This window comes from Chaetodon auriga, chromosome 12 (assembly GCF_051107435.1).
Source record: "Chaetodon auriga isolate fChaAug3 chromosome 12, fChaAug3.hap1, whole genome shotgun sequence".
NCBI lineage: Eukaryota > Metazoa > Chordata > Actinopteri > Chaetodontiformes > Chaetodontidae > Chaetodon > Chaetodon auriga.
Window position 1 is genome coordinate 21,894,049 of NC_135085.1, and position 15,526 is coordinate 21,909,574.

At 45.7% G+C, this 15,526-nt stretch overlaps 2 protein-coding genes across 3 annotated transcripts; one reads left to right on the forward strand and one right to left on the reverse strand.

The window, feature by feature from the left end:
* Positions 1–125: 125 nt before the first annotated feature.
* On the reverse strand, positions 126–3,943 carry LOC143329704 (uncharacterized). Its single transcript, XM_076745718.1, has 4 exons — positions 3,416–3,943; positions 3,193–3,314; positions 2,589–2,667; positions 126–1,842 (listed from the first exon to the last, which is right to left on the reverse strand). The coding sequence occupies exons 1-4, from the start codon at positions 3,627–3,629 to the stop codon at positions 899–901; spliced, it is 1,359 nt and encodes a 452-aa protein (XP_076601833.1). The 5' UTR covers positions 3,630–3,943; the 3' UTR covers positions 126–898.
* A 1,493-nt stretch (positions 3,944–5,436) lies between these two features.
* LOC143329700 (uncharacterized) lies at positions 5,437–15,275 on the forward strand. 2 transcript variants are annotated; one of them, XM_076745711.1, is made up of 14 exons: positions 5,437–5,502; positions 6,074–6,463; positions 7,735–7,837; positions 7,935–8,079; positions 8,706–8,788; positions 8,887–8,994; positions 9,104–9,222; positions 9,309–9,483; positions 9,730–9,827; positions 10,038–10,109; positions 10,446–11,237; positions 11,404–11,630; positions 11,776–12,344; positions 13,088–15,275. In XM_076745711.1, exons 2-14 carry the CDS (start codon positions 6,376–6,378, stop codon positions 14,517–14,519), a joined length of 4,011 nt encoding a protein of 1,336 aa, XP_076601826.1. In that variant the 5' UTR covers positions 5,437–5,502; positions 6,074–6,375; the 3' UTR covers positions 14,520–15,275. The 2 variants fall into 2 exon arrangements, with proteins under 2 accessions (XP_076601826.1, XP_076601827.1); XM_076745712.1 differs by having other exon boundaries at positions 11,422–11,630.
* Positions 15,276–15,526: the final 251 nt, after the last annotated feature.

The window sequence follows — 15,526 nt, forward strand, 5'->3', positions numbered from 1 at the left end:
AAAAATGACTTTCGTAACAAATTTTAATGATTTCTTATTCCAGAAAAAAAACAAAACACTGGCCAGACACGACAGATCTCTTTGCTTGCATGAAAATATGAAAAAAGGACAAACAACATCAGATATATAAAACATATCTGATCAAAGCACTTTAATGATACAATAGAGGCACAAACTGGGACTCAGTTCAGCCTCAACTCTGCTCACAAACTGGTCAAAAGTGTTTCAGAGGCTCTACAGTGCAGACTGACACAGTTCAATGCAGACTTGACCTACAATGTATTGAATTACACCATTTAAGAAAGTCTGACACATTTTGCATCCATGGTCAGCAGTGAAGTCATCTCTGTGCTGACAGAGTGCAAACAAACGACCCCAGAGGTTACTCTAACACCTCGAGCAGCACCACGTCCCACAGACGTCAGTTCGGTGTGAAATGGGAGCTGCAGGCGACATCCTTTTGTTCACACGTTGAAAAACAAACTGAATCCTTTATCTCTAATATTTTTAATTAGTGTATCAGTCATACTTCTGTCTGCGTGGAGTCAAACTGCATCACCGTCGCTCACAGCCTGTGAAACAAGGACTCTTACAACAGAAAGCGACACCGACATGTTGCTTATTTAACGCACCTTTAACAGTCAGATAAACCTTAGGTACATATGACGTAGTTAATCTTGCAAACGGGCGAGCACGTTATGGTGTTCGATTACTAGACTAGTCTGTTCATTATACTGATAGTATATTAAATATTATACGTTTTACTGTTTTAAACACAAAAATATACAATAAAAAAACAAAACAAACATCTTGATCAATACACCTCCGACCTCCAGCTAACGAGCTTCTCAAAGTTTCTCGAAGCTGTGAATCACACGTTTGTACTGACGCCGTAAACTCAGTGTGCTGTTTTCTGATGGGACTTGAGGCTGGAGCGCTGGGTGAAGCACTTCCCGCACAGCGAGCACTCGTAGGGCTTCTCGCCGCTGTGGACCACGGCGTGCCGGATGAGGTTGCACTGTTTGGTGAAGCTCCTGCCGCACTGCAGGCAGCTGAAGGGCTTCTCCCCCGTGTGGCTCCGCAGGTGCTCTTTGAGCTGACTGAACCTCATGAAGCTTTTGTCGCAGTACGTGCAGCTGAACCTCTTCTCGCCCACGCCGGACCTCCAGGGCGTCCTCATCCTCCTCGCCAGGCCGAAGCCGCCGCGGCTGTACCCGCAGAAAGAGGCAGCCGCTGCGTTTGGCGGCGTCGGATCCTCGTTTGGGCTCGTCGTGCGAGGCGCAGAGTCTCTGTACTGATGCTGTGATCGCTGAGGGGTCGAGCACTGATCCGTGGCGTTAATCTGAGACAAAGCGTTGTGTCCTTCATCTGGTTGTGGTCTCTTACATCCAAACGTTCTGGCTCGTCTTTTCACTCGTGCTGAGCTCACCGCGGCTGCGTGCGGCTTCCCCGCTGGGTGAATTTGGGGCACCATGTCGTCCAAATGCAGCCCACTTTGAGATGGGAACGCGGAGGGAACTGGCTCCAGCTGCTGCCCAGCATACAAGAAGCACAGACTGGACGGCCACGGCTGTCCGTCACCCTCCTCTGTCACAAACCGCTGGGCCGAATCGAGAGGAGCTGCGTTCTCGTCCGGCTCGTCCTCTCGCTCGTGTTTCACTACGAGTTCTGCCTCACTTTGGTTTCCGTTCAGCTGCTCTGGGAAAGCGTTGCACCCGCCTGCTGGGGAAACCAGAGATCCAGGGTCGGCTGGGGTCTCAGCGGAGTGGAGACGCTCGACGAAGCTGTCGGTCTGAGCCGCCTGTGAGGCCTCCAAACATGGCAGCTGCTCGGTGTCTGAGGCTAAAGGAAGCACACGTCAATGTAAAGAAGAGGTTTTCAAGCTCTAAGTCTACAAAGCTACACAGTACACTTTGTGCTGCTTTTGTCACCTTCAGGTATACTTAAGTGTACTCTAGCGGTATGTGAGTACCACTTGAGTAATACTTGGAATGGAAAAATACTTAAACATACTTCCAAAAAAGCGAATTTAAAGGACACTAATTAAGCATGCAAATAGTGTTTCAAAGGACTTGAAAATGAGTACACAATTTATAATACACTTACAATAAAGTACACTTTCTAAAAGTACTTTGAAATACCACTTCAAGTATTGCAGAGTTAGTATATTCATTTTTAATACACTGAAGTAGAACTTAAAGACGTCTATTTAGAAGTACACTTTTTAAAAGTTCAAACATACTTGAAGTACAAAAATTAAAAGTGTATTCTATACTTAAGTTATATTTCTAACACAGTAAAGTAAACTACTGTTTGATCTGGGAAGAATATGTTGTCAAACTAAGCTCCAGCCTGCAGGTCTCCGCCGCAGAGGGACGTCTACAGACGAGCTACTGGAGCAGAAGCTGCACTGACAGACAGACGAGCGTAACACTCCCGTTCGTTTCAGCTCTCCAGGTGACAGAGAGCTTCAACTCTCACGCGAAAGCACGTTCAAATGTGCTGAGACCAGTGGGTATTTTTAGTTTCCTGTTCTGTGATCGTACACACGCACTGATGAGCAGAGGAAGCTCGTGTGTGTCACTCACGGGGTTTGTCCTCTGTCTTCCACACGTCCTCCTCTGCACACTCCTCTTTGATCAGCGCGTGTTCAGCTTCAGCCGCGCGCTGCAACACCAGGAACAACAGGAAGGATGAACGAGCTCACGCACGGTGGAGCCACACACACAAACACACGCACACGAGTTTGTGCACGTAAAGGGAGTTTACGTCTGAATGCAGTACACTTGGATGGATGTGGTAATTAAACCTCACACAGAAATGACGTACAGAACCACGCATGCGTTAATACTTCAACGTTTCTGCAAAATGTAACGTTTAATGAGTCACGATAAAATAAACTGAAATATCATTTACTTTGTTTATGCATTTTATCTCATTCTTAGCTCACAAATGTGACACTTCTATTACCCCAAACACCAGAAAATGTCTGTTTTCCGACCAAAAACCTCCTCCTTTATAATCAATTAATAGGTTAACGAGTGCCAAACATTTCTTGGTTCCAGCTTTTGGATCTGGCTTCTCAAACGCTTTTCTCTGTTTAATATCACTGTGCATTGGATGAATGATCAATTTGTTAATCAAAAAAGCAGATAAATAGATAGTAAAAGTAATATTTAGCAGTTTTCATACCTGCTGGGGTTGGTTTGGAGCCTCGGCGTCCATCTGTCTGTCCCAGTCTGTGCTCTGTCTCTCTTTGTCCAACACTGCTTTGACTAAAGGGGAGAATCTCTCTGCTGCTGGAGGATAAAACACTGCAGAAGAAGAGTAAAAACCAGACATGTCACCACGTTTTGAGAGCACAAACTACAGACAGTAACATGCCGCCCTCCGTGCGGGAAGCCGCCGTCCTCACCTTTCCTCCGGGCTCTCATCCTGGTCCTCCTCAGCTCGGCCTCCATCACCTCACACTTCCGCCTCAGCAGGTCGATGTCCCGCCGGCTCTGGCTCACCTCCAGCCGGAGCACCGCGCAGCTGTCGTCCACACGCCGGTTTATCTCCGCCACAGCTGCCTTAGCCAGGACCTCCATGACGGACAGCAGCTGGCTGTGGAAGCTGCAGTTCTCCATCTTGCACCGACTTCAGCTTCTTATTCAAATGCAAATAAATATGTTCACCTGTGCACACCTGTATGCGCCGTCTGTCCGCCAATTCAAGGGTGAATGTAGACAGACCGCTGGTAAGAGTATTGTATTGATCAATGCTGGGAAGTGGTCGATGCTGTGTGCTGCAAATTTCTTCCGTGGACGGTAGCCGGAGAGGGTCGCTCGCTTTTTTTTTTTTTTTTTTACTACACAGCGGCTCGTACGGGCGGTGTCCCTCCCTCTTCCTGAAAAACTGACTTTATTTAATCAACATACTTTAACATCTTCTGTGATATGAGTTTCTGTGTTTTAAAAGTTAGTAAGGTGACTGATTTACATTATTTCCGACACTACGGGACGTACCTGAACTCAAAACGAGGTCAACGTAACAGCGTCACTGGTAGCTGCCGAAGAATTACCGTAAATATTCGACGACATCCGCACCTTGACCCCAGCGACGGAGGTCAGACACTAATCACTCTGAATCAAGGTGACTTATATTAGCAAATGTGATAAAGTTGCTTTAAAAAAGCCACATATTTTACTGTCTTTGTAAATAGACACAAATAAATTCAGAAACTCCAACATAAACTCCAACCAAATGGATTTTCATGAAATAAATGATGCTAACCTCTAATAAAGCCATTTGTGACAACTTAGAAACACTTAATGAGGGGGTCTGCGGGGTAAGGTCCAGGTAAAAGGTGCTACAGAACACCACACAGAGCCACAGTATCAGAAACTACCACAGTATTTTATATAACATATATAACAATGAAGAAGATACAGTTCACCAATGCCTGAATAATATCCATGTCTCAAAAAGTACATTTGTTCATGTACTGTGTTCAACTACAATTCTGAGTTTACTTTACTTGAGTATTTACATTTTATGCCAGTGTATACTTCTGCTCCACTGGTTTTATCTGACAGCTGATGTGTCCAATAATATCATGTAACACCATCAGGGATCATGGTGCGACATAAAGAGTCATTTTATGATGAATCCTTAAAGTATATTTCGTTGCTAATACTTCTACTTTTACATAAGTAAAGTTTTGAATTCTCAACTTTTACTTGGAGTATATTTACAGTGTGATATTGTTGTATTCCATGATTCTTTAGAGTAATTTGCCCTTTTCCCTCCTTAGTAGTACTTTGTGGGAACTTGTGATACTTTGGGCTCATTTGATTGGTATTCTCTCTTTGTAATAAACTGGTACTTTGTGGTACTTCGGGATATGCTTTGTGGTTGTTTGCAGTGAATTCCAGTGATTCATGTACTGTGTGTTACTGTTTGGTCATTAGTGGTAATAATGTGGTAGTTTTAGTTTCTGTTCTGGTGTGATTTCTGGTTATTAGTGATAATCTGTAGTAATTATAGTTTGTAGCATATTTCAGCAGTAATTTGTGATACATAATGTGATGAATGTGGTAGTATTTCCGGAGCCTTTCTAGTATTTTCCACAGCATTCACGGAGGCTGTGTGTTGCTGCTTGAGCTTGTTTATTAGTACTGATGTTTAGCATTGATGTGCAACTGACACAGCCAAAGAAAATGGGCAGAAATTAGCTGAATTTTGGCACATTTTACAATCCGTTTCTTGCTGTCAGGATGAGAGGCACACATGGAGCTCGGCCTACACTCAGACAAACAGCACATAAAGGGAAATAGATGCACAGTGCAGATACACTGAACTGATTTCCCTACTCAATCAGCAGAGGCGGAGAAACTGTGGGCCACATACAGAGAGAAAGCGCAACAGAAGGAGAGACACTCAGGAAGTTAACAGGGGAAGTTTAGTGGTTTCTTGCGTCATCGTTTTATGCTGCTACTTGTGTTCCGATGCAGAGTGAAGGTAGGAACGCTCGCTTTTTAACTTATTTCCTCATGTTTCTACCCTGAAACTCCCTCCTAGAAGTGGACAGACGGGGAGGGATGGTGGACAAGAGGAGAGCAGGAGCAGGTGTCAGGGAGATGGAGGTGGTGGGGGAGTGAAGTTTGAATGTCTGTCTATATGTTCAGGCTTTAGCAGTGCTTGACTTCCGCTGCAGAGAAAGAGGGGGCCGCAAATGACACGACATGCGGGCGCGGAGGACAGAACCGGCCTGTAAGGAGCCCGGTCCTCAGGCTGTAGCCGGGGTTGGAGGTTTAAGTCGGTCCAACAGCCCGGAGCGTGATTATGGTGTGATTGGAGTGAAAGAATCAGAGGCTCATGTCACTGAATAGGAGAAGTACAGCAGCAAGGGTGTGGCCTTTCAGTTGAAAAAAAAAAAAAAAAAAAGGTTGGGTACATCAGGGGGAAGTGAAGAGACACATAATGCACGCTGAGGATTCATTACAGTTTGTTTGATTTTAGGGGAGACTGTTGTCTGCAACGTGGAGCTGCTGTTTGCACCGAGAAACTTTAGCTTTTTCTGCTTTTACAGGGTGGAAGATAAACCAAACTATGTCCTAACACTCCAGCTTGTACAACCCCGATGCAACACAGCTTACAGAGGAAACAACCTGCACCCAACAACATGCACTGAAGCAAAGGAAACAGAAGCAGCAGCAGCAGCAGCACGGTGAACTCCCTGAAATGTGCGGCGCCTCTGAGAAGTCACTGTCACATTAAACCGAGTTGGTCAACACATCCAGCAGCCACACAGACAGTCAGCCAGCCTGACGGTCGCACACACAGCCGCTCGGGCCGGTCTGAATGTGAGGAGAAAACAGCCGACAGGAAGACATGAGGAGAGTTCGGAGAAAAGGAGGGAACAAAGAGAAGGTGTTCGGATGTGACCTGCTGGAGCACCTGAACGCCTCTTCCCAAGAGAGTGAGTGAACAGACAGACACTAAACGCAACCCCGGACAGATAAATAGCAACACATGTGCATGTAGCATCACCAGAAACAGCAGCGTCTTCTAACCCTACACCTCTGAGTAACCACACAATGTTTATATAACAATATGTGCGTAGATATGAACAGACGTCTCCCAATGTGTTTTTACGTATACTTGAAAACCACAAATGTCACTCTCTTAAAGGCCGTACAGCTGGTGAGAGAAACATTCAACAGGGATGATGAAGACTACTATTTGGTCAGATTATCTGCTTTTAAAATGCTCGCTGTCTCATTTTGCTGTGATATTTCTCAGATATGAAGTCAAGAAAAAAAGAACAGATATTGATGATTTGCTACAGCACAAAGACGATATATTTAACGTTTGACCTCATCAGCTTCACAGATTTTTGTAAATATCTGCTTATTTTGAATCTGATGAGGTTGCAACAGGAGCAACAAAAGACTGTAAAGATGTGGAACGCTCCAAAAACACCTGTTTGGAGCATTCCACAGGTAAACAGGTTCATTGGTAACAGGTGATAGTGTCATGATTGGGTATCCTGGAAAGACTCAGTCGTTCACAAGTGAGGATGGAGCGAGGTTCACTGCTTTGTGAACACATGATTGGATGACGGGTATTACTACATGGACTCAGGGATACTTTTCAGAAGAGTCCAAACCTTTTTGGAATCGGGTTGTACTTATTTCTCTCAGGGGTCAGTGTGGTGTTCAACAGTCCATCCTGCAGTTTCATATCCTTTAAGAGTGACAGCCAAGCTGGCGTCTCTGCTTGCTTTACTCAGACACAGCAGTGCTTCGAGCTAAATGCTAATGTCAGTGTGCTACATTTTGATGTTAACCAGGTATAATGTTTACCATGTTCACAGTCATACTTTTGTGTGTTGCTAATGAGTCATGCACACAAAGTACAGCTGAGGCTGATGGGAACATCATTGCTTTTGTGGACACCATAGACCAAAGGATTAAAAAAAAAAAAAAAAAAAAAAAAAAGACGTGATGATGGTGCAAAATGAAATCTCAGAGGATCACCAAAGCTATTACAAATCATGCTGAGGGGAGCGAAGAGAATATAATACAAAAAAATGCACCTGCACACAGCTCTCCCATCCTCAGCGCTTCTTCTCTTCTACATGGACATGATGTCTCCACAGCGCGTCTTCCTCAGGTGTCCATGTAGAATAAAAGAAGGATCAGGAATGAGACAACAATGCCAGCAATCATCCCTCACTGTTTCCTACAGTTCCTCTGGTCCTGCGATGCTGCAGTGAGTTCGTTGAGACTCATGGAATCGTGGATGGAATCTACAGATTATCAGGAGTGTCGTCCAACATCCAGAAGCTGAGGTACAGCTGTGTGTGTGTGTGTGTGCATGTGCGTGTGCAGCTCTTTGAGTCTGTGCGTCGTGTTGATGTATTCTAAAGTGAATCTGCTCGCATCCAGGGGTGAGTTTGAGAACGACGGGAGTCCAGATCTGAACAAGGAGGTGTACCTGCAGGACATCCACTGCGTCAGCTCTTTGTGTAAAGCTTATTTCAGAGAGCTGCCCAACCCTCTGCTCACATACCAGCTGTATGACAAGTTCGCTGTGAGTAGCTCGAACATTTCACACAGTATACGCTTAAAGTACAGGAAGTAAAAGTACTTTGACTCTGTGCTGTTTTTGTCGCCTTCAAGTATATTTAAGTGCACTCAAGTAGCCCGTGAGTATCACATGACTAATAGTTGCTAAATGGCTACAACTTTACAACAAGTGTGCTGAAGTACACCAGTGAAAAGCAGTACTCATGAGCCTTCAAAACACACTTGCAGTACAATTGTATTAGATCACCAATCTACTGGAAATGTACTTAAATAGACTTCAAATGAAGTTAAACTAAAGTACACTTTAATTAAGCATGCTAATAGTGTATTACAAAGGACACAATAATAAGTATACTTTACTCAGTTTACAATTTAATATTTAAAGTATTTGTAATTTCTGTGCACTTTTTTGTGCAAGTAAACCTTTTATTAGTACTTTGAAATACAACTTTAAGTATTGGAGAATTAGTATATTCAGTTTTAATACATTTAAGTAGAACTTGAAGACATGTATTTAGGAGTAGCAGTGTACTGACTTTTCTATACTTCAGTTATATTTCTAATACCCTGAAGTGTACTGTTTGACCTGGAGCCCTCACACACTGATTCAAACACACGCCTGTGTTTCAGGAGGCTGTGGCCATCCAGCTGGAGGAGGAGCGGCTGGTGAAGATCAGAGATGTGTTGAAAGAGCTGCCCAGACCTCATTACAGGTGGAGTCCTCCGCACCGCTTTCACTGAAGCCGGGCAGGGAAAGGTCTGTCTCACACTGTCACTGAAACACTTTACCTCCTCACTTCCTCTCCATCAGGACTCTGGAGTTCCTGATGCGCCATCTTGTCCGAATGGCCTCGTATTCCTCCGAGACGAACATGCACGCCAGGAACTTGGCCATCGTCTGGGCCCCGAATCTGCTCAGGTTTGCTGATATCGGTCACATACGTCAACACGTCTTGTCCTTCGCTAATGTCCCTTCCAGTATTGATTTAATTCCTTCCTTTGAACAATCAATCAATCTGTATGTTCAGGTCAAAGGACATTGAGGTGTCTGGCTTTAACGGCACAGCAGCCTTCATGGAGGTCCGGGTTCAGTCCATCGTGGTGGAGTTCGTCCTCACACACGTCCCTCAGCTGTTTCCTGAACAAGGTAACACACTCACCTGACCGTGAGCCCGAGCTGTTTGATTCGCTCATTCAGACCCGCTCTGTATCACTGACTTCTGCTGTGTTCAGGTGTATCAAACGAGAGAAGGAAGTCCCTCCCCTCGCCGTCGGCAGCGTCCGGTCAGGAGGAAGGGTTTTTTAAATCCCCTTTGACTCAGCCTATCCCCAACTTTGGAAATATCAGTCCAGGTGACGGTCCTTTACCCATAAGACCGTACCATGCCATCATTGAGGGCACAGACAAGTGAGTGGACTCGTTCATTTATCTGATCCGCAGAGGTCAAAGGTCAGCGAAGATCAGCCGGTACATCCTCTGCTCAGAAAATAGACGGGTTTATCAAAGTGACATTCCACAGGCGTGTTTGTCATTTACCAGGCAGGCGTTTGGAGACGCTTCTCTCATGCTAGGCCTGAATTAAGTCTATTTGTGGAGGAATAATGCTTCTGTTTCATTTATTCAAGTCTTTGTGAATGTTTGCGTCTCGTTCAGGAGGAAAGGATCTCTCAAAGGCAGGAAGTGGATGTCCATCTTCAACATCGGAGGACGGTTCCACGACCCCCGACGGAGGCACAAGCACTCAGGCAAAGGTACGAAACTCTTGATAATTTCCTTTAAAGTTAATAGATTTAAACAGTAAAACATGTGCGGGGGAAGGAAACTCACTTCTCTGGCAAAGGAAAAAAAATCTGTTTAAAATGTGAAAGTTTTCATTCATAACACAGTCAATTTGATTTACAACAAACTTATTAGGTGACAATAATTTTTTTTTATATTTTGTCTTAAATGATTTGTTTCAGAGAAAGAGAGGGCTGTTCTGAGACCAGCGAGGAGCATGGACTCCCTCAGCACGCCGTCCTATCCAAACGAAGGTGCTGCTCTCGTCACACATTTCCCAGCTTATAAACAAATACTGGAAATATTTCTACAATAGAAGAGACTAATATTTAACCGTACACACACTAAGGAGAAGATGCTGTGTGTGTAGTTTGTTGGGTTTGAGCTGTGGAGCAAACTCATCCCATTTTTGGGCATTTTATGATGCCTGACTGTAAAACTTCTGCAACCAAGAACAGAGATGAGTCAAATTTTGTTATAAATAATGTAAAATGACAGCTGTTGCCTCCAGATGTCTGAACCAGTTTTTTTTGTTAAGATACAGATTCTCAGCCATACTTTGGATCAGCTTGTTGCCTGTTTGATTCCAGGTTCCAGACGTCCTGGCCAGCGCCCCCCTTCCAACATCCCCACAACGTCTCCCCTCGTCACCTCCTCCCCCCAGCCTGCCTCAGATATCACGGTATCCACTGGTGCCATCGGCGGCAGTGAATATGCTGTAACCTACCGCAGGGGAACGGGGTTGGTAAGCGGGGGCGCAGGGACCCAGGGCACCTACACTGCCCTTGACCCCGAAGGCTTAGGGGTCATGACCAATGAGACTCTCCAGACCAGATCACCAGGACTGTCCACTAAAGCAGGCCGGAGAGCAGCAATGCACATCACAGGGCCCACCATGGTGACCGTGCCCCTGCATATCACCTCTAACCTGGCGTTAGGGGTGCTGCAAGGGGGTGGGGGGGACAGGGTCATCCATCGTGGCAGAGATAAGGATGGAGGGGACAGGGTGGATGCTAAGGAGGGAGGAGAGAAGGCAGAGAGGAGGGAAAGCAGAGGGGTGGAAAGTAAGGTGGAAGAAGGCAGGAAGGTTGAGGAAGAGGAGAAAAATCACACCGGGGAGGAGACAGACAGGGAAGGAGTCGTGGATGCAGGAGGGAGTACAGTGGCAGGTGGGGGTGAGGAGGAAGAGGGTGAAGGAAAGACAGAAGAGGAAGAGGAGGAGGTCAGAAAAGAATGTGGGTGGAAGCCGGAGCCGAAGATGGGAGGTCGAGGTGTGTCCAGGGAGCAACGAGCCAAAAGCCTGACCTCCAACACTGAGGAAGATAATGACGAAGATGCTGCCATTTATGGCAAGGAAGTTGATGAAAACTATGAATACATGGGTAACTTCACCTATTTCCTAACCATGAGCCCCTTTCTTACAAATACTAGAGCTTCAACTGATGATTATTCTTATTATTCTTATTATTATTAATTAGTTTATTAGAATTACTGATGTTGTAACGTCACTGCCGCTGCCACACAACCAACACTCACCTCTGATTTCAGCCTGTGCCTCGTTTCCAGACATGAAAGGGGTGCAGCCCGCCGACCTTCAGCCAGAGGTGACTCAGCACGGCGAAGACGGCGTGTTTGACCCTTCTGACATCCTCAACTCAACCGAAGCGGAGGGCGACGACCTGGGGCTGTCGGGCTACGTTCAAGATAACTTTGATTTCCTGGACCAAATGGACTGCAGCGTCCTGGACCATATGGACTGCAGCGTCCCCTATCAGGTGTGTGTTGTTGTATCTGAAGAGGTGAGGTTTGAACAACATTTGACGGTGGAAACTATTTCTTAATAACAGAGTTGCGGAGGAGAAAAAGAGAAACTTTTCTCACTTGCATCCTTCTCACCTCCCGTCTCTCTTCACCTGTTAGATGCAGGAGTTCTCCGTTGAGCCTCCCGGCCACTCAGACGATGAGTACGAAGTTATGGAGCAAGCTCAGTCTCCCCTTCCCCCTGCAGAGCCCCAGCCACGCAGCCCTGAGGGTCACACCCACGAGTTAGATCCAGACAGGCCGCCCAGCATCGACGCGCACAGCCGACACACTAAATCCCTCAGCTTGCCTTACATGACCTCACCTGTCTACGGCTCAGAGGAGTCCTGCTCTGAGGAGGAGGAGGTGGCAGAAGACCACAGCGATGATAATGATTACAACAGTGGTGACGATGAGGACATGTTTATTAAAAGCCTCCCTGCTGATTTCTTTCTAAGCGATTCGATCCGGCTTGGACCAGACACTGATACGCACGACGCTCTCGATAGAGTTCCCGTACATCAACTGCAGATCTCTGAGGAAAGAGACCGGCGGCCACTGAACCCCGAATCTCCAACTGCTGGAGATCTGCAGCAATTTGAAGAGGAAGACAAAGAAGAAAAAGATGGACCAGAAGAGGAAGAGGAAGTTCACCAGGGAAGAGATCAACCAGAAGACAAAAGGCAAAGGTGAAAGGCAAAAAAGGCAAAGGCTGACTCCTATTTGACGTTTGAATGAATGACACAGATGGAATAACAACCTGTTGTATCATGCAAGTGCATTTCTGTCAGTCATAGGGTTTCCTGCTAAGCACTGGATGCACCTTTAAAGCTGCTTCAACCAGTATTTTTATACTAACAGTGGGTCAGATGGTGCTGCAGAGCATTTAGCATCTTCCTATTCATTTTTTTTTCACTCTCATCAAACCCGTTTCCAGCTGTTTTTAGGGAAAACCTCACTGTTCCCTCACTGCTCAGCACCAAACAGCAGGCAGAAACACTTAGTGACTTGCTGTGAACACAGTGGAACATTTAGGAGCTGCGGAGGCAGATATTTCAAAACAGAGCAAGAATAGGATTAAATATTGAACAGAACCACACTGGCATGGACCGTGACTCCAGATGGATGCTAATGTTGCCCCATAACGGCTGGGTGTGTAAATAGGAAACTGTTTGCTAACGGGCTCAACATATAAACTCTGTGAGGTGATAATTTGTTTGATATGTTCAAAGTCGTGTTTACAGGATGTTCAGTTGTTCAGAAGTAACACAGTCATGCTTTAAAGCCATTATATGCCAAATTAACTTTTCAATATTGACTTTGGCTGCACCCAACAGGTAGCAAGTGAGGCAGGGCGCTGCGTCAGACAGCAATTCACACCATTATCCTCTTATAAATATCTTAAATGTTTCTATCTGTCGTCCATCTGCAGCAAAGCGACACAAGAAGGTCGCGCCGTCGAGGAAGACACTCAAAGTGACAAAGAGCAACGTCTGACTTCAGAGGCATCGACACACTGCTGCGACGACCATCCACTGCAGAGCACTGACGAGTGGAGCGCTCTGCCTGGCATGACGGTCGAGGTGGAGGAGGAAGTGGCTCACGGTGACTCGGTTTCTTGTGTCACACAGGAAGAAATTGGTGACGCTCTGTTAGAGGAACCCAGAGACTTTTCTATAAGCGCAACAGAACAGCTCAGAACCTGGTCTAGAGGGGACAGTGATGAGGGAGAGGACAGGAAGGTAGAAAAAGAGGAAGAGGATGTATGTCAAGAAATAGCTCTAGAAATTAAAGAAGATGATGAGAACGTGCAGGAAGAAGCCACCGAGGAAGATGATAAAGTGATAGCTGACATAAAACATGAAGGAAAGAAGCAGGAAGAGCAGGAAGGTGCAATATGCAGGACAAGCAATGAAATTTGGGATGAACTTGAGGAGGTTATATGTGAAGTGATAGAGGATGAGGAAAGTAAGCATGTCGAGAGGAAGGGTGCAAGAGGAAGTGCTGCCGTGGAGAAAGGTACGATGGAGGATGTCAAAGCTGGAGAGGATGAAGAGCAGGTAGGAAAGGTTTCAGGAGTGGAAATGATGGGCGAAGGAGGGACAAACGAGACAGAAGTCAGAGCAGAGGTAGAGGAGGAATCGATGGAGGCAGCTGAAAAGCTCCCAGTCACAGAGTTTGAGGACAAAGAGACAAACTTACCAAAGGCAACTGAACCAGATGGGAAGCACGTCATCAACAACGAAACACAGCATCATGACAGAGAAGAAATGGTTTCAAAAGAAAAGGAGAACGATGATAAAGAGAGAGCGGATGACCAGAGAAGAAAACCGCCAAGTGGAGACCCGCTTAGGTCCGAAGTGAAGGAATTGAAAAAGGGCAGAAAGTGTGAGACAAGCGACGGCAGCCAAGGAGGAGTCGGGAGGAAGCTGGTCGTCTCCAAGCATCCCAAAGTTTACCAAGTCAAAGCGGTGCCGGTCGTGCCTCCGAAGCCGCAGCACTGCAAAATCACCGCGCTGACCCTCCGGCAGCAGCTGCAGCAAAGAGACAGAAGGGACGCAGAGAGAGGCAGAGACAGCTCGCCCAGGGTCCCCGAAGAGCAGGACAAAGTCTGTGCAGGAGAACAGGGCAAAGACGGAGACGACGGGGACGAGTGCAGGGGGAGAAGGGAGAAGCCCACGCTCAGGGGAGGGGAGAAAGAGAGGGAAGGGAGGAGCGACGGGGACGAAAGCGCCAACAGAAACAGTCCCCTCAGCATGTGTTTTGACGAGGCTGTTGCAATAGCGACCATGAGGCGGGAGAAGGAAAAGGTGTGCGAGAAGGAGAAGGAGAGGCAGAGGGAGTGGGGAGATGAAGCACAGTGAGGGCGTCTTCCTGGTCTGTATATTGATTTACATTCATCAGATTGTACAAACTATGTGCAGCATAAAGGGCCATGTTCTCCCTGTACTGACTGAGGACGTTCTGTCAGTATATATCAAAATACAGCAAAACCACAGTATTGTCTCTGCAGTGCTACTGAAGATGTTTAGGAGTTTTTTTTCTGCCATGCACAAACTTGATATACTGCCAGGATACTAATAGGTTTTTTAACAATATTTTTCAGAGGATCCCCCCCCCCCCATTAGAGAACTGACTAGAAACAAGGGAAAAGAGACAAGGACAAACAAAGGTCCCCAGCCAGACTCGAACCATGGCTGATGCAGTTACATGGTCAGCATCCTAAACCCCATCAGTAAGCTAATAAATAGCAGCCATTGTGTTACCTGCTATCAAATGGGTTGTTTGCAGTCACGTGATTTTAAATTTATATGGAGGACCGGAAGTGAAAACTGCAATGGACGAGATGAAGGAAATTTCTTAATGTGCTAGTTTAGTTGAAATTACGTGACAAAGGTATAAACAGAAAACCAGAACTTTCATAGTGTCCATACATAACTACTCAGGTTTGATCAAAACTAAAAAGATTTGCCTTAAATCCAGCTCACTCAAGTTTGCACTAGTCTAATTATACAATACTTTGTAATTATATAAAGTATATGTATGTATACAGTTTATGTAATGCTAGATTTGAAAGAGCAGGACTGATGAATGGAAGGTGTCATTTATGATAAAAAATATGTCTGCAAATTTTTTTGTGAATAAACTATATTTCCAAAATGGCGCCTGTTCTTTATTTTGTATAAATGTTTCGTGTGGAATATTTAAGACTGTTTGTCGGTAGATATTTTCTTGTTAACGACTAAAATCGGACCGATAGAGCGACAGATTTGTGATTCACGTTTACTAGAACAGTTACGTTAGTACCCATTACGTCACATCCGCCCTCTAACCACCCCGGAAGTGGATCAAAACAAAACTGCTCAGGAGA

Excerpts from the sequence above, each read along its gene's own strand:
- LOC143329700 (XM_076745711.1), top strand. The coding sequence starts at position 6,376 with ATGAGGAGAGTTCGGAGAAAAGGAGGGAACAAAGAGAAGGTGTTCGGA. Across the intron at positions 8,080-8,705 it reads AGCTGTATGACAAGTTCGCT|GAGGCTGTGGCCATCCAGCT; the intron begins GTGAGTAGCTCG and ends CCTGTGTTTCAG. Across the intron at positions 9,223-9,308 it reads TCAGCTGTTTCCTGAACAAG|GTGTATCAAACGAGAGAAGG; the intron begins GTAACACACTCA and ends TGCTGTGTTCAG.
- LOC143329704 (XM_076745718.1), bottom strand. The coding sequence starts at position 3,629 with ATGGAGAACTGCAGCTTCCACAGCCAGCTGCTGTCCGTCATGGAGGTC. Across the intron at positions 3,315-3,415 it reads GATGAGAGCCCGGAGGAAAG|TGTTTTATCCTCCAGCAGCA; the intron begins GTGAGGACGGCG and ends CTTCTTCTGCAG. Across the intron at positions 2,668-3,192 it reads CTCCAAACCAACCCCAGCAG|CGCGCGGCTGAAGCTGAACA; the intron begins GTATGAAAACTG and ends CTGGTGTTGCAG.